Here is a 26,384-nt window from a genome sequence, read left to right as displayed (position 1 = left end):
ACTTGGAAACAAGAAAAAAAACATTGAAATTAAAATGATCAAAAAGGCATGAATATGGTCTGTCTTCATTAACACAATTTTTCTTCCTTGGATATGGCGTTCTTGGCTTTGCAGTACAAACATCCATCCATCCACCCACCCATCCACCCACCCACCCACCCATCCATCCATCCATCCACCCATCCACCCATCCACCCATCCACTGTCGCTCAGGTTTTATGTTCCTAAGAGAGGATGCTGAGATGAACAAGCGCATCTTACTTATATAGCTAAATACCTTTGCTGTCGCTGGAAAACTTTGTAGGAACATAGTAGGGGAATCAGATTCCCGTGCCATTTCTGTGAGAAGCATGCTTCCTCAATCTTGCTTTACCACTTACAAAAAGATGTGCCCTACTGAGAGGTACTCCGGACAGGACTGCAATTACATCTCCAACAGTACAAAGCAATATTCATGACCATTATTACAAACACAGTTTTTGTAAACATTCACAAGCCTCAATCCTTGGTTCAACTATTGTACTCACACTATGCAGGTTATGCGACCAATCAGGACCTATAGTAAAAAGTCACACTTTCAGCTACATCAGACGATGGTTGAGAAAACCATCCCTGGGTCCTACGTTAACACCTTAGCTGCTTCGCAAATATCCCTCCCCAGTGCTGCACTGTCCATTGGAACTAGTGCTGAATGGACGTCCAATGGTCGTGCGCAGCACTGGGGAGGTAGCGCTCGTGACGACCGTTGGCCGTCAGCAGCGCTTAAGAGGTTAAGCCAAGGCTGTTCTTAGGCTTGTTGTTTGAGGAGCTCATAATTCTCAAGGGACACCCACATTGTTCCTGTTGTATTTTTAAAATTTGGTTTAAAGGAAAAAAACAAAAAGAGCAACTACGGACTTTCAACCATGCTGCTACCATATTATGCAGCAAAATTACAAACTCTTATGAGGGTTGCAGACGTTCTACAGATATTCCACAAAAGGATCCATTTGTCTACTCACCTTGTCCAGTGAAACTGTAAAGGCTGCTACACAGTCTGCTGCATTGGTTGTCACAGACACCACTACAGTATGGGATTGGGCTCCCTCAGAAAGCAGGGTTCAGCGTAAACCCCTATTAATTTTTGCTCTTGCCCTTTAATGGGTCACACTGAGAAAGGATTCCAGAAAGACAGGAAAGAGTGCGGTGGTTGGTCTCTTGTTGCTTCAGCTGCAGTGTTTATAAAATACTAGATGTTTGGCCAGAGTACCTGCATCAAATTTCCATTATGATTGGTTACAAGACCTCATCATACACTTGTGAAATTCATGATGAAGTAAAGTCTAAAGTCTGAAGCCAAACACCTCTCCAATGTATTATTCTGCAGAAATGACCGACCAAGAACTAATTCACAGCACTAGTACATTAAAAAGCTGTTAAATCCATCGTATGCCAGTCTGGGAAGACAGCCATCTGTATTTCTTAGTGATGGGCATGTAGGACAGATGAACGGCACGCAAGGAAGTATCCCCCGCTCAACTTTGTGATCCCATACCTCGAGTAGTATTAACTAAAATTACTAGGTAGGTGTTCTGGGGCTCTGTCTGCACCACCCAAGCTAAATGCCACAGAGAAAACCCTACAGCTGCCCGGTCAGTAGTCACTCCCTCAGTTTTTCAGACAGTCCACTCTATGTTGATGCAGAGGTGTGCCTCCCTATGGTATTGCAGAAGAACGCCCTTGTTCGTGGAGATTACCAGTATCTTCAACAGGACCAAAGCCGCCCCCCCCCCCCCTACTTGTACACCCCCCCATACACACGCACAAAAAGGTTATAATGCACTTCTACAGCACCTGTATATCCAACATGGGGATATTAATAGGACGTGACTGAACCAGGCTAATTATTCATTAAAAAACCTTTATGCACCCCTGCCAGGAGCTATAAAGAAGGAGCCAGCAGCACAAATCTTCATATACTTGTTTAAGAGGTTCAGCCAATTGGCTGGCACCAGTCCTCAATTTTACTGGTTAAGTATTGTCCTAAATATCCGATTAAGTGAGTCTCTCAGCCAAAGTGTGTAAGCCGCTAAAGGACGGCAGGAAAAAAAAATTACATTTAGAATGACTGAGTTTTGCATTTCAAATGTGAAAACAGTAATACTTTCAAATCTCCTTAGTTCCTCCAACACTGGACTCTAACAGGCACCTTTGATGAACCGTTAGAGCGAGCAAACCATTGTCTGCAAAGCACGGCTTAAGCTCCTCACCAATAAATGGTATTCCCTAATCTCTACTCGGAATCTAATTTTTGAAGTCGGATAACTTTACCACCAAGGCAAAAAGAAGGGGGGCCCTCAGTAGGAGGACTCTTGATGTCCCTCCACAATTTACTTTAATGGAAGCAGTAGGGCATTTATAGACTACCAGAATCCAATTTTTCATTATGTTTCCCAGCCCTATTTTTCTAAGATGGCCTCAAGAAAACGCCAGCTCAGCCAGTCAAATGCACTCTCTAAATCTGGGGAGACCAGTACGGCTTCTCCACTAGAGGCGAGAGTTGTCCAACGTAGCTACTTGTTCTGTGCTTTATTGAGCCTATTCAGTTAAGATCAATTAGGCCCGACAGCAGCCTGTCGGGTTCAATGATTTTTTATATGGTGTTCGCAAGAGCTCTAGGTCTACTGGAGGAGCAACTCTCCTGGGACTATTCAGGCTTAGGCATGAAGGACAAATCGGCCTCGCACATCCTAGGAGTCAAGCCTGATAAATGTATAAATGCATTAGAGGGCAGGCAGCGGCTCACCTAATTACAGTAGGAATGTTTGTATATGTTGACCCTATTTGGCACTTGAGTTTTGTTCTGATGCATGATTGCAGAGCCTGCCCTATTTATTTTAAGTCTATAGGTACCTTCAACAAATCCCTAAATTCCTCACGGAGAGCTGGGAAAGAAGCGCTTCCAAGTTTGCTTTGAAGCCATCCTGACGTTTTATACCTTTGGTGCACTGTGTTTTAAAGTAGTCTCTAAAAGGTTACTTATTGATACCCTATCTTTCTTGTTAAGAGGGATCCATTCTGGTTCCCTTGTAGGAAATCTGGGCAGACATCAGAGTAAACAGGATGAGACTGCTCGTCTGAGGCCCTTTACCTGATCTCTCGCCTTGGCCAGATTCCGTTTTAGCTTCCTGGTCAGGCTTTGCTTGTCAAGTGACTAATTTGTTTAGCTACACTGATCAGGCTGGTTTACCTTGCCTCTCCTGGTGCCATTCCAGGGGCTACTCCCCTAACCCTATAATTCCATGAAGGCATCCTAAAGAGTGGCAGGGGAGACCCCAACGTCATACTAACCCTTACACTTTTAAAACCTTAGTCTTGAGGAGAGGGTTCTAAGGCTGTTAGTTTGCACCCTCCACTGTATGACCCTTGAGACCCTCCTCACTATTCAGGTCATCTCGGTATGTGCGATACAAAAACAATATGTTAGACTTGCTTAGCTCCGCTATTGAGTCTAAAAAGGACAGCAACATTAAAGTAGCATTTAATGCACGATTATGAGGAAAGGGCGCATGAGAAAAAGTTGTAAATCCTCTCCTCTGGTGAAGGTATCAACACACAGCAATCAACCACAGGTAAGTGTTTTTTTTAGATTCCAGAATATAGTTCCTGTGCTAGGGTGAGATCTCTGGGTGCTGTAATGTTTGTTGAAGAGCATAACATATGTCAAGTTTGTAATCTTAATAGTTAACCAAACAAACTCTTTGTTGAAGACTATATGTTGTTATGGCAACATCTGTATTAGGCTGTGCTCTGAACAAATCTCCAGAGGGAAAGCTGATCTATGTTCATAAGTGCCTAAAACTAGATCATTTTTTCGAATTCACTACAAATCCAACACATCTGGACATTGCACGCTCTCTGCAGCTTTCCCCATTGCAGCCCAGAACATGCTTCAGCTTGTGATGTGTTGCAGATATTGTGTACTGCTCACATACTGAGCTTGGTAACTGTATTACTGATTGGGCTTTCTGCATGTGATTATAATGTTGAGGGTTCAAGTCAGAGGGCTTTGGCAAAGACAGGCCTATTGCCAGAGAGATGAAGAGGCATACTTGGTACTGCTTAGAAACAATTACTGAGGAAATGAAAAAGAAAATTCTACTAGGTTCACAAATACATTGTAGCTTTGGGATTGTGCTCTAAGAGCTAGTTTATTGTCTGACTTTGAGAGATTACATTAGATTGAAGATGTTTCACTTTTTCTAGTAGCACCATCATAACATGGATAGTATCAACAAAACACCGAGCACAAAAATAAAAAATAAATGTCACTTTAACGGAGATGCAAATATTTAAGACTCCAGAATTAGGATACAAGACTGAATATTAACACCATGCCAAAAAAAAGTGTGGTCCTTTAGCAATAGTTCCCTCAAGAAAAAAAATATCCTGTGCGTCTCTTGTTAACCAATACTTTGCAAAGCACAGAGCGGTAATAAAACTTCAGTCTTTCATAACTCACAACCACTTACCCCCACATTTTCTTCTTGTATTTGTCTGCCATTTTCAACATGACCGTCAAATAGTCATTTCGTCCAGCAGCCCCTATGCAACATAAAATTACAAATTCAAAACAAAGATCACTCTGGCATATAGCAAAAAAGCGAATACATGTTTGAGCCCTCACCAGTGTCAAGTATGTGTGGTAAAACAGCAACGATACAGAGTTGGTGCTCTTCACAAGTCTTCTTTACAACTTCTTCATTGATGATCTGTTACACAGAAGCAAAAATTCAGTTCAAAGCTCTTGAAACATGCTCAAGATTTTGTCGTTTTTCCACCACGGTTTTTATGGCTATGTAGTTCCCGATTTTTTTTGTTTGTTTGTGTTACCAATGTATTTTTTAGCAGCAATGAGGGTTAAAGCACTTTATATTGGATAACTTTATTTTAACGTAACTTCAGAAAACAAGAATGGAGTGTGCTTGGGTCTAGGAGGAGAGAAAGACATACACTGTGATTGCTTTGTTATGGAAGACGTGAAGAGCAAGGTTTTGAGGGAATTTGGCAGGAATGCAACAAAATAGTCAGTTGTCACCTGCTAAACAGTTCCACATTTTTTTCCACATTTCTGCCAGAAAGGCCAATGAAAATACTCATGTGCACGTAGTTATGGATAAGTGGCTATGGACTATATTATACCTCTTTCAGCTCAGGTGGAGGGGCGTTCTCTGAAAAGAGATCCAGGGCTCGGGCAACAATATCTGTTTTTGTTCTCCCACCATCATAGTCAACCGGGCTTTCACCTTTCTGAAAAATCTTGATTGTGGGAAATCCTCGAATCTACAATAGAATACAAAATTATATTATTCATCTATATAATCATACTCAGCAGTGTTAAGCAGTAGCATCATTTCTGTGCAATAAGAGTCTCAATGATCCATCTGGATTTCTTTAATTAACAGTGAATCAAAGGAGGGACTTTAAATGAGAAGATGCATTCTGAGATTTACCACAAGATCACAAATCACGCGGAAGAATTCTGAATGGACTGCAGTCTTGAAATAAGACAGGAGGTATGTCCCGGGTAAGGAGAATTACAGTACTTTAGACACGAGATCAGCGATACCTGAAAAAGGTGCCCAGAATAAGGAAACTGTCAACTTATTGTGGATTTTGAGAGATTGGTGTCAAATAGGAACCCCTACATTTCCAGCAGATTTAGCAGGAACAGTTCCAACCAATTACTGCCACAACAAAATGGACTTGCAAAAATAATCACTTCGGCCGTATCCGGAAATTCTCACTCAACCACAAAATGACAATATGAATGCCATCTTTAAATCTATTGCATTTACAGCCATTAGTGCAGTATAAGCATACTATTAGTTGTGTAATGTTCATGTATGAACAAGCATTTGTAAAGCAATAGGTCTCGCATTATTTAAGTTTGAGCTATTGGCATTACTAAATTATGCAAAACCAATAGCTCAAACATTAATAATGCGAGACCTATTGCATTGCAAATGCTTCTTTTAAGAGCTGTGAACCCCTTGCTGCTTTTTAAATGCTTGCTACTGCTGTTTTTTTTTTTTAAGAGCTGTGAACCCCCAGCTTCTTTTTAAATGCTTGCTACTGCTGTTTTTTAGAGCTCTGAAACCCCTGCTACTTATTAAATGCGTGTGACTGCTATTTCTTTTTTTAGAGCGGTCTGTGAAACCCTTGCTACTTATTAATTGCTTGCTACTGCTGTTTTTTAGAGCTGGGAAACCCTTTCTGCTAATGAAATGCTTGTGGCTGCTGTTTTTTAGACGTGAAAGCCTTGCTACCTATTAAATGCTTGCTACTGTTTATTAGAGCTGTGAAACCTTTGCTGCCTATTAAATGCTTGTGACTGCTGGTTTTCAGCTCCGTGAAACCCTGGATACTTATTAAATGCTTCCTAGTGCTATTTTCCAGAGCTGTGAAACCCCTGCTACTTATTAAATGCTTGTGATGGCTGTTTTTCAGAGCTGTGAAACCCTTGCAACTTATTAAATGCTTCCTACTGCTGCTTTTCAGAGCTGTGTGTGTCCGGTTACTACAACCAAATGTGATGTGGCTCAATTTATCAGCGTCTTAGCCACCGAGTCACGTGTAAGGGTTACAGACACCAGCAGTGAGCACCTAATCACTCTAAGATCTGGTGCTGTTTTTTCCCTGGTGTCCCTCTTAATAATGCATTCAGCCCAATGGAAAATGCAGTCAAAATGTGATCCTCTACCAGGACCAAATTATCTTTATTTTCAAAGTTATACTGAAAGTAGGAGATGGAATGGGGCATCTACTTAGAAGAGCCTTCAAATTCAGTCAAGGAAAGAACACAGGTTTTTTTTTAGGTCTCGGCCTGATCCAGAGCATGTGCTGGTCTGGCTGAGACATTTAGTAAGCTGCTTGGGAAAGTGCTACTTTCCCGGCGACCAGCTTATCATACTGCGCACAAGCAAGCGCGCGACGTGCACAGCACCTTTTTCGTAGCGCGCGCAAAACTTCGGGGTTTTTGGGGGGGGGGGGGTATTTTTTTGTGACCCGGCCGTGCGGCCAATGCTGGTTAGGTACTGGCTGAGAGGGTTGTCCGTCAGTATGAGAGGGTTGTCCGTCAGTATTTGTATCGCCTCACAGTATTTCGCGGGATGTAGGCTACTTAAAAGTAGTCTGCAACACCATTGCATTACCGACCTGTCTTTTTAAAAAAAAAAAAATACTAGAGCTCTTTATGCCTTCATCTTCTTTGCACACAACCTCTAATTTTAGGTAGCCATCACAGACTATTCAAATGGATGTTCTTAACATGGCCACTAGATGTCTCCAACGCTCTATCCCCAACTCCCGACAAGTCGGTATGTGGTATCCATGTTAACGAAATAAAAGGCATCTAACTACAAGTCGCACAAACAGTTCTGGAAAACATCGATCTCCCGAAGGACAGATCTTTCAACCAAATTCTCAATGTTGGACAGTTTCTCGGTCTATTGATAGTAGAACACGTGTTTTCATTTTTCCTTTAAATTTCCCGTCCCCCCGAAACCCCCTCCCGGCCCCCCAACCTACTGCCCCATGCCCCCATCCTCAATAACACTTCTGCTCGTATCCGTAACCAGACTTTTAAGCCCTCACGCTTCATATGTTACTGCATGCCTCCGCCCTCAGGGAGTCCTTTAAGTCATAGCTGCAGCACCGAACTCTCTGGACACCAGTGGGATAGGGTCTTTCCACGTTGTAGTGAGGACTTTGGTCACCACATGTTAAATTATTATTTTTTCTTTATTAATACAAAGTTTGCAGGGCCATTTTTACGATGGGTTTCCCATACCAGTCGTGAGCATCAAGACCTTTTTGTTCCAGTGATGGCTTTTGATTTAAAATATTTTTTTTTTTTACACAATTCTTGTGAGGCTATAAATATTAGATTACGTAGAATCAGGAGATAGTTCTTGCTATTATTAACATGCGTGTTTGTGAACATGGTCAAAGGTACAGAGGCCTAGAAATATCTTTGATGTTTTCATAGAAGCAGTTAATCTACGAGATGCTGGTGAATCCCATAGTAGAGCGTTATATGTTTAGCCATCCAACTTAGAATCTTCTCCAGACCCTCAAAACACGTATACAGCAATCTGGTATAAGAGAAGAAGGAAGTAAACTGTAGAATAGATGAAAGAATGTTGAACACGTTTGTTGCACTCCACTGAATAACAGCTCTAATTTTCTCCACAATTATTTTACTGCATTATCGACTGTATTTATGAATAAGACGTGGGGCATCTTATTCTAGAACCCTCTGTTCATTTGACAAAAAATGCTGCAGTGCTTGCATTGCAAAGCCGACCCTGTCGTATACCGAACACTTCTATGATCTTCCAATGTATTTGGGTGAAAGATTTTTAGTAAGTGTCTTGGGAGAATAAATCTCACCTCCTATCTGAATGTGGCTAAATAGTGAAAAAGCACACTTAAAAAAAAGAGTTAAGCTGCTGCATTGTATGTTGTATGTTCCAGTGCAGGAGTTTTTGTATGTTGTATCTTCTGGACAGCTCAAACTATGTTTACAGTAAGTATGAAGATGTTGTTCTCCCTGGGAAAGCAGATTTTGCAAGACCACTTTGTGGGACTGCAAGGCACTAGTATACATACGATGCCGACGGCCAGATTAAAAGCAGTCTTTGAATTGGGGCTGGGTGTGGTATCTTCCACTCTTTCTTTCCCCCCGAAATTTTACTAAGGCCTTCCTTGAGGCTCAGATGAGTAACGTGTGTGCTAAATCGAAGGATTAAGGATTATCTAATCAATTCACGGGCAGTAATTTATCTGTAGTGTGTCTATGAGTTCTAACGAGGGACGTTCATTGATCAAATGACGCTCAGTCAGTTGCACATTTGTAGGATGTTGCTGACTGTGAACGGAAGAGCAATATTGGGACAAGATAGCATGCATTCCAAGTTTACCTCAGTAACATCGCCCCTCCTATCTACAGGGGAAGCTCAGGGAAACCCCTATGGTTCCACTGGGAGTTTGAAAATGTCCCAAGAAGGGGCAAGGGGCCAGATAAAATCAGGCACGGAAGATGAACCAATTATCTCTTTACCGGATATATCTTCATGGACAAACTTGGCTCCTGGCCCTTGTGGTAACAATTCAATCCAATGGTTCCAACAGTCACAACATAGCCTATACACCCTTCGAATCCATCAAAAACGGAGTTTCCTGCCGTTGGTATACCTGTTGCTTTGGACGCTGATCTGCACACAGTCATGGGTTCGGATCATCCTCTTAACCAGCAGAATGAGGAATCCACTTCATTGAGCAGAAAAAAATAATCCAGTAAGATCGAGGGTACATATGTTGCCATTATGGAGGGGAACATCGACAAGGGACTTAGTGTAGAGGGTGTGCTTGGGGGTGTTGGAGGAACTAGGGAGGATGCCGGGAAGGATATTGTTGCAATGGTGGAAAAGGCTTCATTTAGTGGAGAACTCAATTTAAGGGAACATTTTACACTCCCAGACATTGAAACTGATGTTCAAACAAGGGGGTGGGGAGCCATCAACATACACCCTGCGAAGAACTCTGAAGAGCAGGCATCCAATGAGCAGTCCGAAGGAGAAGAACATTCGCACCGTAAACTCCCCACTCAGGCGCCTCTCAATGCCCCTATTATATTGTAGTACACGACCCCTGAATGGTAACTCTGTGGAGTCAGTCTACGATGCTCATGATGTTCATGATGTATTTTTGCCTTGTTCACAACCAAAGTTGGGTAACGAGAGGGATGGTGTGCCTTCGGAATTCTTTGTATTCATTGAAAGACTCTTAAGTTCTATTTTGTCTTTATTGGAGAAATCTCTTTTTAGCTCAGATCATATGCTGGAAAGGATCTCCGTAGTGCTGTTTGAAATACAAAAAGTAAATAAATTAGGCACCATTATTGCACGATTGGATGAACAAATTGATGTTAGTCCTCCTTTATTGGCGCCCTGTGTAGAGCACAGAGACGTGTCTCTTCAAGCAGGTACACCTCTCTTCTCATTGTCCCCAATAGAATCTTCCTGCAACCTTGAAAATGAAGAGATAGGTTTAAGCTTACTCTTTGAAGAAGCGACAGCGGGCCCTCCTCTGGGACATGTCCCACTAAAATTTTACCCTTTATTTATCAAGAGGAGAAGGGGGGCCGGTAAAGCCATTAAGGAAGCAGAGAATATTGAGGGTTATGTTGGACAAAAAGGCGTGGAAGGGACAGAGGGGGAGGTCCAAAATCCATCTGCCCCTCAGGCCCAACCTCCAAACCATCTGGTGGACTTGGGAACAAAAGTAGGGAAGAGGGGAGGGATCGTAACAAACTGCAAAGGGGAAAACAGGAAGAAAAAAACAAAAAAGGAGAAAACGATTACCTAAACGAAAAATGTCCAAGTTACACTTCCCACAGATCCCAGATCGTCAGAGTGTCGCTCAGACTGCAACGGAGGAGGGTGGTTGTCAACTATTTATTGGGGAAGGTGCACCCAGGAACCCAGTTGCAATACTTTCGTCTCCTAATGGGAGAGTTAGGGCTACTGGAGCAGTAGCGGCATCATCAAGTTCTCCGCTGCAGTCCCCTTTAGTACCTCACCCTTTTTTCGCCTAGTGAGGGGATGATCCCTTGGGGAGGAGAAATATTTTGGGAGGTGGAGACCCTATATTTCAAACATGGTCCACAGTTCGGGGGGTTGAACCAGATGGTAAACTAGAGGTGGGGTATCTCACACAGATCGAGTCCAACTCGAAGGTACAGGTGGTTAATAATGGTGATAAGGTGCCTCTATGGATTCCCCAAAGAGATGCGGTAAAGAAAGTCAATACAGTGCAGACTGCTTCATAGCCCATAGTGGATTTCATCTGGCTTTTGGTGTCTGAATCTGATCCGATCCGATAAATAGAGGACTCCTTCTCAAAATCTTTTCTGAAATAGAGGCTTTGAAGTTGTTAGAAAGCAGGGATATTCTAAATGTGAATATTATCCAGCGCGAGAATGTTTCCTTTTCTAGAGTCCCCTTCTGTTCCTTGTTAGTGGCCAACTTAGCCATACAGAACGGCGAGCACTTTTTAAAACTAGGGTTAGGTATAACTTCTGTAGCAAATTTTGAGGATCATTCTACTAGGTGTAGTACAATCTTACGCCCTCAAGATCTGAGGCCGGGTAATCCCGTGGTGTTGAACGCCATGGGCCCCGACTTCGAGTTTCCTAGGGCAACGCTAAAAATATTACGGTCTCATTAAATAAAAAGGGCCGTTCAATAAACCTGGTGTCTGATTCTGTAGTTGTGCGTCATCCCTCTAATAAAGAAGATGACTTTGCCCAGTGGAGTTGGGTAGCAAAAACCCTGAATACCAACTGTCCAGAGGTAGAAAGAAGTGCTCCTCTGAGGTAGCCAGGGGGGACTACTTCTCTCCTGGAACATGGCTGGTCTGGGGCACGATGAAGAAAAATTGAATTTTTCAAAATCTTTAAACCCTCTGATTATATGCCTACAAGAGACTTGGGCGTGCAAAGATCGTGATTGTAATGTTTTTTTTTTACTTTCTCATGTTACGCTAAGCATTCTGAAAGGGGACACGCTAGTGGGGGGGAGAGGATCACCATTTTGCTTAAGAACATTATTAATTGGAATGAGAAAGTTTTTTACCATCCATCTAATCTCTGTATTTGCCTGCAGCTGGCATGCCTGGGAGAGTTCGATAGGCCCTCCTTCTTCCTGGTGGCAAATCTCTATATCCCCCCAGGGAAAAATTATGACCATTTGTTGAGTTCAATTTTTTTTTTATATATCAATGAGATAGCCCCCATGGAAGAATGCCCTCTAGTGGTATTAGTGGGAGATTTAAATGCAAAAATTTCTAATTCGTCGCAGGTAATCTATGCTAACCCAGATAAGGAAGAAATTTGGCACATTCCAGAGTCCTTTTTACCGGATAAAATAAAAACGAAAAAAGCGGGGATTCCTCCTGCTCGATAGCATTAGAAGCGCAGATTTGGTCATCCTAAATGGGAGGATGCCAGTCTATAAAACAGCTCAAGTTACCTTTCAGTCTTCTCGTACACAAAGCCTATTGGACTATGTAGCCATTTTGTATCAAATGTTTGGGGCCTGTGAAAATCTAGAGGATATTTCCTCAGTATGGAGTGATCACAGTGTGATATGCTGGACTTTGACCTTTAACCTATCCGCACTGAATCAAAGGCACTTGTGCCAGGGCTTGATTGTTTTTAATAAATCTAATGGTCGTTCATTTTGGACACAAAAATATTGTTGAGGGAGGCGAGTTATTGAAAAAACTCTTCCAGAACAGCATGGTAGCCTTTCCGTTAATATTATGCAATTTTTTGAGGCACAAATGAGGGAGATAAAAAATGTAAGCTCATTACCCTCTGGCCGACGTAGAATAAATCAGGTTCCCTCTACCCTGAAGGCTTTAAATTACAAAACTAACAATTTAGTTTGGCAGCAATATAAACAATTTTCTATAGGCGTGCAACAGGAAATTAGTCGCCTAAAGCGAGTCAGAGGCCGTTACAAATTAAGAGTAAAGAGAGATGAGATGGATGCAAAATGGATAGGGTTGAGAGAAGCAGCGAGAGCTAAAGATACAAAAAAGTATTGGCACCTGATCGCAGAGTATTGTGATTCTAGACAGAGGGCACTCCCCATTCTGATCCCAGAAAGTGAGTGGGTGGACTACATTTCACTACTATATAAATCTAACAGCTCTTTGCCTTTTCAGATGCATATAATGGAGGAGGCAGTCTGTGTTGATTATGGTCCCCCGTCAAGGGCTGAAGTGATGGGCTATACAAAGAACGCTAGAACCTCCGGTGCACAAGGACCGGATGGCTACCAATTATGCTAATTAAAAAGGATCCAGCTGCATGAGGACCCTCCTGGTGCCACTATTTAACTACTGCTTTCAATCGATTAGTATTCCCTCATCTTGGAAGGGGAGCATTATAGTCCCGCTGTATAAAAAGGGCTCAAAAAGGTCACCTACTAGCTTTAGACAGATCACGCTGCTGGACGCTTCGGGCAAATTATTTGCAAAAAGCATACTTAAGCATGTGCAGCAATGGGCCAAAGACCAGAACATCTTACCGCCAGAACAGGCAGGTTTTAGAAAGAACCACGGAACGCTGGATAACATCGCGGTCATCCAGACCATTGTGGAGAAATGTGTTTTCTCAAAAAACATGCCAGTCTACACAGCTTTTATTGATTTCTCCACGGCGTTTGACAAAGTGGATCGTCAGACGCTGTGGAGAACGCTCTCATCTTGGTATGCCATACCATCTCCTGGGCCTTATAATAGAATTACACACAGACACTTGGTGTCAAGTGACTATGGGTGGCTCGCAGGGGCTTTCCTGCAGGATTAATACACATAACGGTCTCAAGCAGGGTTGCCTGTTGGCACCTCTTTCATTTTCTCTTTATATTTTTGACCTCCCCGAGAAATTAAACTCAGTGAAGGGGGATGCCCCTAAAATTGGTACAATGTTCATTGGCTCCCTACTATATGCAGATGACGTTGCAATTTTAACTCCCATTGGTTTGCAGCGTCATCTGGATGTTTTGACTAAATATGCGGAGGACCATTGTTTGAAAATCAATATTGCTAAAAGCAAAATTTTTGTCTTTCGCAAGAGAGGTTTTCCAATAAAGAAAGGGTATAAGTTGCTGTTGGGGCAGGAAGAACTTGAATTGGTCAATACGTATCTGTATCTGGGGAAGGCTTTCTCAAAAAACGGGCGTGACTCAGAGCACATCAAAAGGTGTGTTGGCAAGGCCGCCGCCCAGGCCGGAGCTCTAAATAGATTTTATAAGACCTGTGGCAGACGTCATTTTAATCATGTTCTGACAGTATTTAAGGTTAAAATCCCCCCAACACTAACTTATGCTGCAGAAGTTTTGGATAGGAATTACTGGCTCTCTTTTGATAAGGCTGAAGGCCGTTTTTTCCGTCAAATTTGTAATTTGAATTCCTTGGCTGCCCCACATGTTCTTGGTCTGGTTCCATTTAGCTTCTTGTTATACTTTGTCTTTGGCAGCGGTTCTGAGGTGGGGGAACTCCATTTTTTGGGAGGGGGGGGGGGGGGGGATGAGGGCACCCTAAGGGCCGCCTTGAAGTTGGAAATTTTTGCAAAATTAAAAGATAAATCAGCTTTTTTTAAGATCTTTCGCAAATGCAAACCATTTATTTGGGCTTAATTTAATCTGTGATTTACCCATGCCAAAGCCTGTATTGAGGTTATTTTTTAAAGAAGTCAATAAGCACGATTAGTACGGCAATAGATCTAGCTTTAAGTCAACGTAAAGCCCGTAACGGGGTGATCTGTGCGAGTGCGATGGGGAGCAGACCCCAGCCCTATCTTTCATGGAATATCCCACATGGAATCAGAAGGCTAATATTACTTTTAAGAACTAACTTGCTGCCCCTGAGAGAAGTAACGGGCATTTGGGAAAATACTCCTAGAGAGGAGAGAATCTGTCAACTCTGTTGTTCCCAAATACAGGATCTCAATCATGTGTTATTTGTGTACCCAGAACTTCTAAGGGCAAGGCGAATGTTTTTGAGACCCTTATTTATCAAATGTAATATTCGTTCTGCTCAGGAGGCACAATCTTTTGTGTTAGCCCCTCCAAATGAAATTATGTGTTATAGAATATTTAAATTTTTTAAAACATTCCTGGATATTTATTTGAATTGTATTTTTATAAAGTAGGTCTTTTTTATTGTATTGGTGTATTTTTGTGGACCTCCGTTGGAGTTCCGTAACAAATTAACTAATTGAAATTGGAAGGGCATTGTAAGACAGTGGAGAAGGTTGGTCTGTCAAAGAAACCGTGCATTCTGGCACTACCGGAAAGTTACTCTGTATAACACTTCTAAATAAAAGATAACTTTTAGCCCGAAGGGATTTTTATAAAAAGTTAAGAATGTTGTGAGATTTAAGAAGATATAATTGTCTGAGTTTTGAAAATAATGTGGGAGTTAAAAACAAAGGTGCAACATGTGTTCTGTTAAATAGTGGCACATTTAAAATGGGCCTGCCTTACACTTTCAAAACGTAGTGATAAGTGAGAGTCAATTTATGTTTATCTATATGAACTTATTGCTTCTTTTCTTTGTCTAAGTCCTTTTGTGGATAATATCATTATTTACAGTGGACTTTGGGTAGCCTATTGCATACCGTTGATCGGATTTCTTGTTATTCTCATTTGCTTACCTCTCATTTAACGGCTTGTTTCACCTTCTTGTGCTTGTCGCTCCACGGAGCATTGATTGTTTACCATCCTTTTGAGTGGATGCATAATAGCCTTCCAATGATTACATTAAGGGAGCATTTTTTTCCTTCAGCACTTCTAGAAAGTGCAAGTGTTTTTTCTTGCTCCCTCACTCTGTGCTGCTCCCCCTATACTTCCCACCCACTGTGCCTTCTGTGTTGCCCCTCCCCCGCAGCATGCCCCCACCTCTCATGGGTTTATTATAAATTTCAATACCCCGCTCCTCTGCTCACCTGACCCCCCCCTTCCTGCCCCATGTTAAACCCTACATCGACCAAAGCCCTGGTGTTGATTTCTTAACAAACACAACCCCCAGATTATCCGGTGTTGCTACCCTGCAACTCACCATTGCTTTTTATTTATTAATACTCTTTTTTATACATGGCCAGGCATCTCCAGTTTGCTACCCGGCCACTTCTTTTTCTTAAATGCCCTTCTACAAATATTTAAATCAATCTAGTGCTCAAGGATTGCAGCAGTGGATTAAAAAATAAAACCAGCATTGGCATGGCCAAGAGGTCCCGCATTTGGGTATATAGTTATGCAGCACAATATTGTTGGTGCAACATTAACTGTTGCGGGACTAAACTCATAAGGTCCCAAAGGCGAGACCTATAGACTATGCAAATGCATGTTCTGATGAGCACTGGCTTCCTCTAGTAGACACAACGCTAATTTACAATGCTTTTCAGCAAAACTGAGCCTGCTCTGAGTTCAGCAGATGGGTAAATCCGTCACAAAGGTGACTGCTATCCCGTTTATCTAAATGCAAGTGTCATGGGATATTAGGCATTTGTAATAGGGATGTCGGGAAATCCGACACTTGTGGATGGAGCAACACGTCCGCCGAACTCAAAATCAGGCTCTAACTGACTAAAAGTAGAACCCGAAGTGAAGAAAACAAGGTACTTACCTGTAACTTTGGTTCCTCAGTATTGGTAACTTTCATAGATTCCCATGCTTTGTATCATTCCCCGTCGTTGGAATGGGAGCCTCGGTAAATAAAAAATCATCATAACCATAGAAACAAAAGAGAAACCTGGCCTAGGCCTCATCTCATTTTGTAGCATATCACCCTCTTTGTGTAAAAGAGCCCAAACCTCTCAACAACCAATCAGAACAGCCTCACCACATAGAACCTTCCTGAGAGAGCCTCAGGTTTCCGTAGCAGTTGTGCATTCGCCACTATCTCTGTAAAAATAGGCAGAGCTTTGCCAGGGGAGGCGGGTGGGCGCATGGGAATCTATGAAAGTTACCAATACTGGGGAACCAAAGTTACAGGTAACTTGTTTTCTTACCCCAGTATTGGAACTTTCATAGATTCCCATGCTTTGTATCAGAATAGCTAGCAGTAAATCACCAAAGCACATTTTGTCATATATATAAATATATAGAGAATCACATGCCTACTAGCGATGATTACAGTGAACATTGATCAATTGTTACCATAAGAAAAGAAAAAAACATCACTGAAACAAAACGTGCAATACAGGAAGGAGGGATTGTAGGGAAAGCTCACCTCTCACTGAAACAGATTCCCGAGGACTGCTTGACCAACAGCCGCGTCGTCCTGTCCTGCAGACTCTAGGCAGTAATGCTTCGTGAAGGTATGAGTACTGCTCCATGTTGCTGCCCTGCATGTGTCTTTGATCATGACTCCTGAAAAAAGAGCCACCGAAGATGCCACTGCTCTTTTGGAATGCGCACAAACTTTTCTGCCCAGAGGTTTGCCTGCTTCCTGATGGCAGAATTGAATGGCACTAGAGATCCAGCGGGAAATGCTTGTCTTTGTTAAAGCACATCCCTTCCGTGGCGCGCTATAGGTGACAAACAACTGTGATGACCTTCTAAAGGACTTTGTGCGCTCCAAATAGAATTTCAAACATCTTTGAACATCCAAAGAATGCAATGTTCGTTCCGCCGGAGTCGAAGGCCGCGGAAAAAAGGATTTCAGAATCAAGGGTTCATTCAAATGGAACTCGGACGGAACCTTCGGGATGAACTTTGGATTAGTTCGAAGGATAAGAACATCTCTTTTGAATTGAAGGAAAGGTTCCACTATGGACAGCGCCTGAAGCTCACTAACCCTCCTAGTCGATGTTAGGGCTAAGAGAAGGGCTAGCTTCCACGAAAGGAATTTCAAGTCCGCCATGTGAATAGGCTCAAACGGAGCCTTCATCAGTTGAGCCAACACTAGGTTGAGCTGCCAAATTGGAGGCGGTGGACGAACTGGAGGATACATCCGAAACAGGCCTTTCAAGAACTGTTTAATAATTCTAGAAGACCATAGAGAAGGACCTGATGAAGTTCGCCTGAACCTTGAGATGGCTGCCAGATGCACCTTGACTGTAGAGTGAGCCAAACCAGACTTAGCCAATGATAGTATATATGGCAAAATTTGATGAGGAAGAGACTTGTAAGGATGGAGACAATTTCTCTGACACCACAGGCAGAATCTCTTCCATTTTGCTTTGTACGTCTTATTAGTACTTGGTGCTCGAGCCTGGGACAAAACCGCTTTACACTCCTTGGTTAGATTCAGATGTCGGAATTCTCTGTATTCAGGAGCCATGCTGTTAAATGCAGCGACCCCGGATCCGGATGGAGCACCTGACCTTGATCCCTTGATAACAGAGACGGAACTAGTTACAGGCGAATCGGACGATCCCGAGAAAGTAGAAGAAGAGGTTCTGTGTACCAGAACTGCCTGGGCCACGCTGGAGCATTGAGAATCATCTTGCATGGCTCAGTTTTGATTTTCCGGAGCACTCGTGGAATGAGAGGAATTGGTGGAAAAGCGTAAAAGAATGCGCTGAACCAAGCCATGGAAAGCGCATTCCCCAAGGATCCCTCATGGTGTTCCTTGCTTGCGTAGAACCGGCATTTGGCGTTCTCCGGAGACGCAAAGAGATCTATGGTCGATCTTCCCCATACTGAGAACACTTTCTCCAGAACTGACTGATTCAATTCCCATTCGTGATTCGCCTGTCTTTGGCGACTTAGTGCATCTGCTGTAATATTGAGAGTGCCTGGCAGGTGTTCCGCTTGCAGAGTGACTTTGTGAAGAATAGCCCAATCCCAAAGTCCCTGGGCTTTCTTGGACAGAGTTTGTGATCTCGTCCCCCCCTGCTTGTTGATATAGTGCATGGCCGTCGTATTGTCCGTCCGGACCAGCACTGTGCGATTTCGAACTCTCGGGAGGAAAGCTTGCAGAGCTAACCGAACGGCTGTCAGTTCCAACAAATTGATGTGACACTGGCGCTGTTCTGGACCCCAGTGGCCACTGATTTGAAGTTCTTGGAGAACTGCTGCCCAGCCTTCTAATGAGGCATCCGTTGTTAGGATCATAGGAGATGGTGGAATCCTGAATGTTAGTCCATCGGCGATGTTCTCTTTCACCGACCACCAGTCGCATGCCTTTTTCATCTGCGGTGTAACCAAAGTTGTGTCGCTGAACGAGCCCTCTGCCTGGGAACATTGTTTGTCTAGCTCCTCTTGCAGAGGACGCATCCGCAGTCTGTAATGCGGTACTAATGGTATGCAAGATGAAATCGATCCGAGCAGAGACTTGTAGCACCGAACCAACAGGGATTTCTTTTTCTGCACCTGGCGAGCTGAGAGCATCAGTTTGTGCCGACGTTCATCTGAAGGACGAGCTTTGCACAGTTCCGTGTCTAAAATGGCCCCATTGAATCTTGCAGACCTGGAAGGTCGAAGAACCGACTTCTTCTCGTTGAGCTGAAGGCCCAGGTGGCTGAACAATTGAATGCAAGTTGAAATGGCCTTGGAAGTTTCTTGGAAGGATGGAGCCTTGACTAGCCAGTCGTCCAAGTAGGGGAAAACTTCTAGGGATTGCTTTCTGAGGAAAGCCGCCACTGGTGCCAGCACGTTTGTGAAAATCCATGGCGCCGATCGAAGGCCAAACGGAAGAATTTTGAATTGGAAATGGCTCTTGGCTACTGTGAAGCATAGATATTGCCTGTGAGCTGGGTGGATCGGTACGTGGAAGTACGCATCTTTCAAATCCAGGGACGCCATATAGTCCCCCGGGTTCAGTAGACGAAGAATATCCTGGAGAGTGACCATCCTGAAAGACAGTTTGATGAGATAAGTGTTGAGCTCTCGTGGATCTAAAATGGGGCGCCAAGTATCTGCCGTCTTTCGAACCAGGAAGAACCTGGAATAAAAACCTCTGCCCCTCTGAGAGAGGTACCGGCTCTATTGCCCCCTTGATGAAAAGCTAGTGGGCTTCGAGGCGTAGCAGATCCAGATGTCTTGATTGATTGGCGCCCGGAGCTCTGGTTGGAGGAAGATCTTGGAACTCCAATGTATGGCCACTCTGAACAATTCAGGACCCACTGGTCTGATGTTATTTTTCCCCAGTTGTCCAGACAAAAAGATATCCTGCCCCCTACTGATGTAACGGTCAGGGGAGGAACAGTAGAAAGAGCCAGGAGGCCGCGATTGTCTCTTGGCATTGTCGCGACCCTGGCGATTCTGACACCCTCTCTGAGATTGGCGAGAGTAAGACGCAGATTGGCCTGGGCATTGATTTGAATATTGAGTCTTGTAAGACTGTGAAGTCTGTGTTGAATATCTTTGCTGGTTGCCTCTATGAGCAGAGAAACCCCTGCTTCTCGCTCCTTTGAAAGGGACCTTTCGATAGTTCAACGATCTCAAGGACTTAGCCGTGTCCGTGTCCTTTTTGATGTTTTGTTGGGCGTCATCAACATGCTTGCCGAACAGCATTTCACCATCAAATGGGAGGTCCAGGATTTTGTTTTGGACCTCCTGACGAAACCAGGTAGCTCGCAGCCAGCCTTGACGGCGCAATACCGCCGAACCGGCTAAAGCTCGAAAGGCAGTGGAAGCGATGTCCATCGCACAATCAATCACTTCCGAAGATGATCTCTCTCCCTCCAACAGAACTCTCTTGGCCTCCTCCTTCGCTACGTCCGGCAGTTGTTCTACAAATGGCTCAAGACGCACCACATTTGGCGATCGTACCTGCCCAGAATGGCCAGAGCATTCGCTGCCCGGACAAGAAGACTGGCCATGGAGGAAAATCTTTTACCCACGTTATCCAAACGCCACTCTTCCTTGTCTGGAGGTGTAGTCAGAGGCGTCGACGGGCTTTTGGATTTGCTCTGTGCCGCCTGCGAGATCACAGAATCAGGCTTAGGCTGTCCAAGAAGACACGCTGGACTGCCCTCCGGGGCTTTATATTTCTTCTCCAGCCGGGGAACAACAGGGATGACCGTGGCCGGATTTTGCATGATCTTGATTCCTTCATCCCACACATGTTCAATTATGGGAATGGACCCAACTGACTTCCTGTATTCCTCCTTAAAGTCATAAAGGAAACACTCAGACTGTCCCTTTGTAATTGGTAGTCCAAACCTCTTCGCCGCCCTTTCCATGAGGTTATGGAACCCCCCAATATCGGTTGGTGGAGACACCGCCGTGTCCCTTCCCACAACATACGGATCTTGCAACTCACTTTCGTCGAGATCCAAGTTTGGGTCTTGCAAAGGATCAGATAATGGATTACCCTGATCATCGTCAACATCATCGTCCCCTACCTCCTCATTGATGCCTCTTCGAGGTTCGGGGTCTATTGTCCGTGAGACCACCACTGGTATGACAGCTGGTGGCGTAGGAGGTACCACCGGAGTAGCAGGTAGTTCTGGCTGCACTGTAGACTGTGGTGGAAACCTGTTCCTGTAATCCTGCAGCATCAATTGTAGATCAGAAAGAAGAGAAGCCGGCATGGCTAACATGTCTTGACCCATGCCCGAGGGACGCTGCTGTTGAGAAGCACAATGTTGTAACCCTGGGTCATCGTGATGTTCATAGTATTCTTCAGTGTCAGTCTCTTGACACTTGACAATTAAATCTGAAGGACTGTAGGTATCTCCATATTGATCTCTGTCCTTCTCTTCCTCCGACTCATCATCCAGCAGCATTGTTGGAGGCAAGGATGAAACACGTCGAGGAGATGTCATCTCCGGTGTTATTCGAAGTTTCTGTATTGGAAACTGAATTTTTTGAGTCGTCGACGACCTAGTCGACTGCGTCGATAGAGCAATCGTCGACGGAGTCTTCGTCGGCGAAGGGATCATCGACGGTTCACCGGACCTAGTCGGCGAAGTCGTCCTCGTCAGAATGATTGTCGACGGCCTCGTTGACGAACTCATCGTCACCAGCGTGCTCGTCTTAGTGGACGCCGACGTCGTCGTAGTCTTCGTCGCCGAAGCAGCCGTCGACAGTATCTTCGAGGACATCACTAATGACGAGGCAGAAACCACCGTCGACGAACATGAAGGCACCTTAAACGTCGACGAAGTCAAAGGCGTCGATGCCACCACCGTCGACGCCAATAGAGCACTTGAAGCTTTATAAAAAGTAATCGTCGTCGACTTACTAGTCATTTTTTCGTCGACGGACGCTGTTTTTTCTCAGATTTCGTCTCTGGAGTGACTGCAGAGGGTTTTTTGCCGTCTTTCTCCTTATGGGACTTCTGAGAAGTGACAGGAACTTCCTTGTAGTCCTTTTTGGCTGTGTCCATCTCAGCAGCCTGTCCCAGCCTCTCCTTTTCACATCGGTGAGGAGATTTAATGGGACTGACCATCTCAGACCTATCAGAGATCTTATGAGAAGTCTTTAACAGGAGGCTCATTAGAAGTAGAGGGGGGGGGGGGGGGGGGGGGAAGAGACCTACCCCTCTTTTTGGATCTCCTGGAGGTTGAGACGGACGCAGAATCCTACTCATCAGAAGAGAGAACCTCTTTCCGAGTCTTCATCTTCTGAAGCCAGGTCAACAGCCGGCCTTCTCTGTCTCGCAAAGTCTTTGTAGAAAAAGTCCTACATATTTTGCTATCTGTGGCCTTGTGGTCAGGATATAAGCAGTAAATACAGCGGTCATGCTTATCTTCCACAAAAAGTCTTTTTCCCACAGGATGCACAGGATCTGAATAAAGCTTTCTTTTCTTGTTCAGACATTGTTGTTTGAAGTTGAAGTAATAAGTTGAATAGAATGAGACTCCCTAGCACAACGTGCGGTAGAAAAATCTGAGGCTCCGAGTATTGGTAACTTTCATAGATTCCCATGCGCCCACCCGCCTCCCCTGGGAAAGCTCTGCCTATTTTTACAGAGATCGTGGCGAATGCACAACGGCTACGAAAATCTGAGGCTCTCTCAGGAAGGTTCTATGTGGTGAGGCTGTTCTGATTAGTTGTTGAGAGAGGTTTGGGCTCTTTTACACAAAGAGGGTGATATGCTACAAAATGAGATGAGGCCTAGGCCTGGTTTCTCTTTTGTTTCTATGGTTATGATGATTTTTTATTCACAGAGGCTCCCATTCCGATGACGGGGAATGATACAAAGCATGGGAATCTATGAAAGTTCCAATACTGGGGTAACATATGCATGCATACAGCGCAGATTCCTGCCCGGTGCGTAGAAATTCCAGCTGAAGATAGACTCCATGTGATGCACCTATGGGAAATGTTGGCGTACAAAAAATCTAGTTGAAATGCTACACAGCAGCTCTGTACATGTGCAGAATGCCATATACTGCAAAATTGTTCTATAAGCGTAGTTACAGCAGGTGGACATCCGAATATTCACCAAGAGTATTTTTCTCCCAAAATAAAGAAACAAGTGGACGCAGTGGCCAGAAAGTCTCAGCTGTTTTAGCCTCACTGGTTTCAAGCAAACACTAAGTAATGCCCGGTGTAGAGTAGGCGTCTCGGGCAGTTTGAGGCACATGCAGTGCTTTAAGTGGGCCCGGTCTCACCGGTGCTGAGCACCGGCAGTTTTGCAAAGGGGTCTATATCGGGCTCCGTTTTGTGCCAGGCACAGCCGGTTCGTTTTTTTTCCGGACTGCAGTGAGAGCAGGCACATCAATGAAGTTACGGCATGACGTCATGCCAGGTGAGCCTTGCAGGGAAAGGGAAATCCTTTAAAGAGTCATTTTCTCTCTGGATTTCCCATCTCTTTTAGAAACTAAGGAGCAGCAACATTGTCGTGGTATCACCAGGGCTTTAAGCGAACCTTTTTCAATATTATATACAAGCCATAGTTGCTGCTTATTTATCTTATGCAACCAAGACCCATTGGCAAAGCTTATAGTCATGACTTGTTGTAGGTATGATGTTACTTGTATCATATATCTGGATGCAATGACAGAAACAGCCCCTTTGAGAGATCCCCCAGTTTTTTCATCCCACCTAAAGCCTGGGTACATGGATTGTCGGTCAACTGAGGGCTTTTAAGGCAATGAAGCTCTGAAACAAGTGGCACTTCTCCCAACCTGCTACCCATGCCTTCTTCCTAGAGACCCCCTTTTGCTGTGCAATGCCCCGGAAGTGATTCTTAGGTATGTTTACTCTGCACGTTCGCCTATCCAAAACAATTCATGCATTTCACAATGGCTACATCAATGTTTATTGTAATATATATGTATATATAAAATATAATATAAGGATAGCTCCTTTTATAGCTCTTCAAATAGATTAACTGCTGTTTCTAAGATCTACAAAAGAATAGATGTTGTCATTGCCGAATTTACTGTTACTCAGTTACCCAACCTGTAGGGACGAAAGGCTGGCTTGGACTTGCTGCGACTGAACCCGCGATCTCCCGATCACTAGAAATGGTATGCATTTTACTCACTGGACCATCTTGCCGACTGTCAAGTGCATTCATAGTGCTAAAAGTTTACTGCAACAAACAGGAGCTTCGTGAGAGGAAGCGCCGGGAGTCTGATCTGATGTGGGGGTAACCGGCGAGTCTTGAGTTGTTTTTATCCGCTAGCATAACCTGAGTCCAATGGGTGGGCAGAGGCCATGGCAAAACGCATGGATGCATTCGCATCTGTGTGCCATTTGCGCTGCCAGTGTGTACCTAGAAGTTATAGCTCCTTGGGGTAAGATTAAGCTAAAGCAAAAAAAACACAGAGCGCATGGTAGAGGGGGAGGGGGATTAACCAGACGCCATGCGCTTTCCAATGACTACAAGCGCCAAGCACACACATGTGAATGCAACCAGCATGTTCACATGTAAACAAAAACAATAGTATCTTCGTGCACACCTGTTTCAGAGCCAAATATTTTAAACAGTTCGTGTTGGCGCAATCCTTGTCGCACTGTGTCTGCAGTGCCTTAAAATAATTCCCTCCAAAATATGGTTGATAAACCACCAAGAATGCGCTCCTTTTTAAATGAAACTACTAGGTTTCTTCACTTATTTATTCAAGTGTTTTATCCATTTTCATTATATTCCTTTTGAGTTATAGCATTACGAGGACAAAGTTCATCAGTTTCACGATTGCTTTTATTGATTTATCTTGTTTTAAAAACACATTGTAGAAAATTCATTAAATTCATGAAGATTCAATCATTTGTATCATGCCCGTTTATATCATGCCCAATGCATTTTGGGTTAAAGAAAATAACGCTTCGTCAGGGGCCTGTTGAAAAACAATGATGAGAAAACATTCAGGACCTTAGCATTCAGAGGAAAGCAACAATTCACAAAATAACACATATAATCTCTAAGTGAACGTATTTTTACTGAAAAATGCGATGATATCTAAGTCACCGTCAATGAAGCTGTTAACTAACGATTTTTCAGGTTAAAAAACTGAAAATTCCAACTAATGCGGGCTGGATGAAACAAGAGTGGGATGACTGTATATAAAAAACAACACGCTGGTTGTAGCAATAAATGGCCGGTTTTAACGAAAACAGGTCCGGGGTTTAGTAAAAAAATATCTAAATCAGAGACGCGGAGCTAAACGACAAGCGAAAGACAGCGAAAACGACTTAGTGATCAACATCTCATCTAAAACCATGACTAAAGCACAAAAAGATGTACTAAACAAAGGAATCACTTTTGTTCCAACATATCACTCGACATACTGACATAACAGTACTACGCTCTCATTATGAATTCCTCGGTGTCTCTGCGACAAATACCGGGGCCAGTATCTCGTCATGAGATACCAGGGTAATTATTTTTCTCCAGAATGAGGAATAACAGGCAGACCTGGTAATACTAGATCCAGCTGCACGTTTTTCACCCCCCCCCCCCACGTACAAATCTGCAAAAATGTAGCTCATGCTTGGAGCTTTTTTTCTCGGCGCTGGGGGAGGGAGAGGTGCAAGTCTGGAGGCATAGGGTAATATGACGCTTTTTTTCTCGGCGCTGGGGGAGGGAGAGGTGCAAGTCTGGAGGCATAGGGTAATATGACAAATATAATTTCCCTTCAAATGGGGGGGGGGGGTAGCATTTTCTGCTACCCCCACCCAAGATGAAAGTATGAAGGAGGCAGGCGGGTGCTGGGCACAACAGCTGTCCATAGTGCCCGCAACTCCGGCCCAGAATTATTATGTCCCGAGTTTGAGGACCCTGTAATTACAGCCCTAGAAACACCCCACAAAATGTGTTGTTGCCCAGAGTGGCATTGCCCAAGGGCTAGCGCTCCCTGCAACTTGTAATGAGAGCCTATATGGCAAATTTCACAACCAGGCCATTTTCTGTGCAGTGCTCAGGGCATTTAGAAGCATTACAACACCTGGCGCTGGTGCAGTTACCCTACTGTTAGAGGAGTTTTTTTCAAATAACACCTACTAACTGCAGATCAAGGGACCCAAATATGGAGGCAGATCTCAGGCTCCATTTTAGCATTCCTACAGGCACGTTTCATCTGGAGGAAAATGCAGAAAAAGTTCAAAAAAAGAATAATTAAAAAAAAAGTCTGGACACAGCCGCGAGTGGTGCACGCTTGCCACTGCGAGCCATATATCTTCAATTATCGCGCCTGTGTCTGGGCATGATAACTGAAGACATAAGGGCTTTGGTGCGCGTAACAGACACCAATAGGCCAGGGGCGGAGCAATGCACCCATCTTTGGCCTACTGCGTGCTCAGTTTAAAAAAAAAAAAAAAAAAAAAACGTACGCAAAGCCCAATAGTGGAACCCAAATGGAAAAGCATACGCACGAGCAGGGTCCGTTTTGAAACCCCGAACAAAAGGGCTCTACATAGATG

At 43.9% G+C, this 26,384-nt stretch overlaps 1 protein-coding gene across 1 annotated transcript in view; it reads right to left on the bottom strand.

The window, feature by feature from the left end:
• Positions 1-26,384, bottom strand: part of PDIA6 (protein disulfide isomerase family A member 6) — a 116,053-nt gene that overhangs the window by 17,829 nt on the left and 71,840 nt on the right. Inside the window, exons 8-10 of the mRNA XM_086926335.1 lie at positions 5,182-5,322; positions 4,667-4,751; positions 4,512-4,584 (exon numbers count right to left, since the gene is read on the bottom strand). Coding sequence (XP_086782461.1) covers positions 4,512-4,584; positions 4,667-4,751; positions 5,182-5,322 — 299 coding nt within the window. The remainder of the gene's footprint in view (positions 1-4,511; positions 4,585-4,666; positions 4,752-5,181; positions 5,323-26,384) is intronic.

The sequence above is a fragment of the Lissotriton vulgaris genome, chromosome 6 (assembly GCF_964263255.1).
Source record: "Lissotriton vulgaris chromosome 6, aLisVul1.2, whole genome shotgun sequence".
Taxonomy (NCBI): Eukaryota; Metazoa; Chordata; class Amphibia; order Caudata; family Salamandridae; genus Lissotriton; species Lissotriton vulgaris.
Note: the sequence above shows the minus strand (reverse complement) of the source record. Positions and strands in the feature narration are given on the sequence as shown.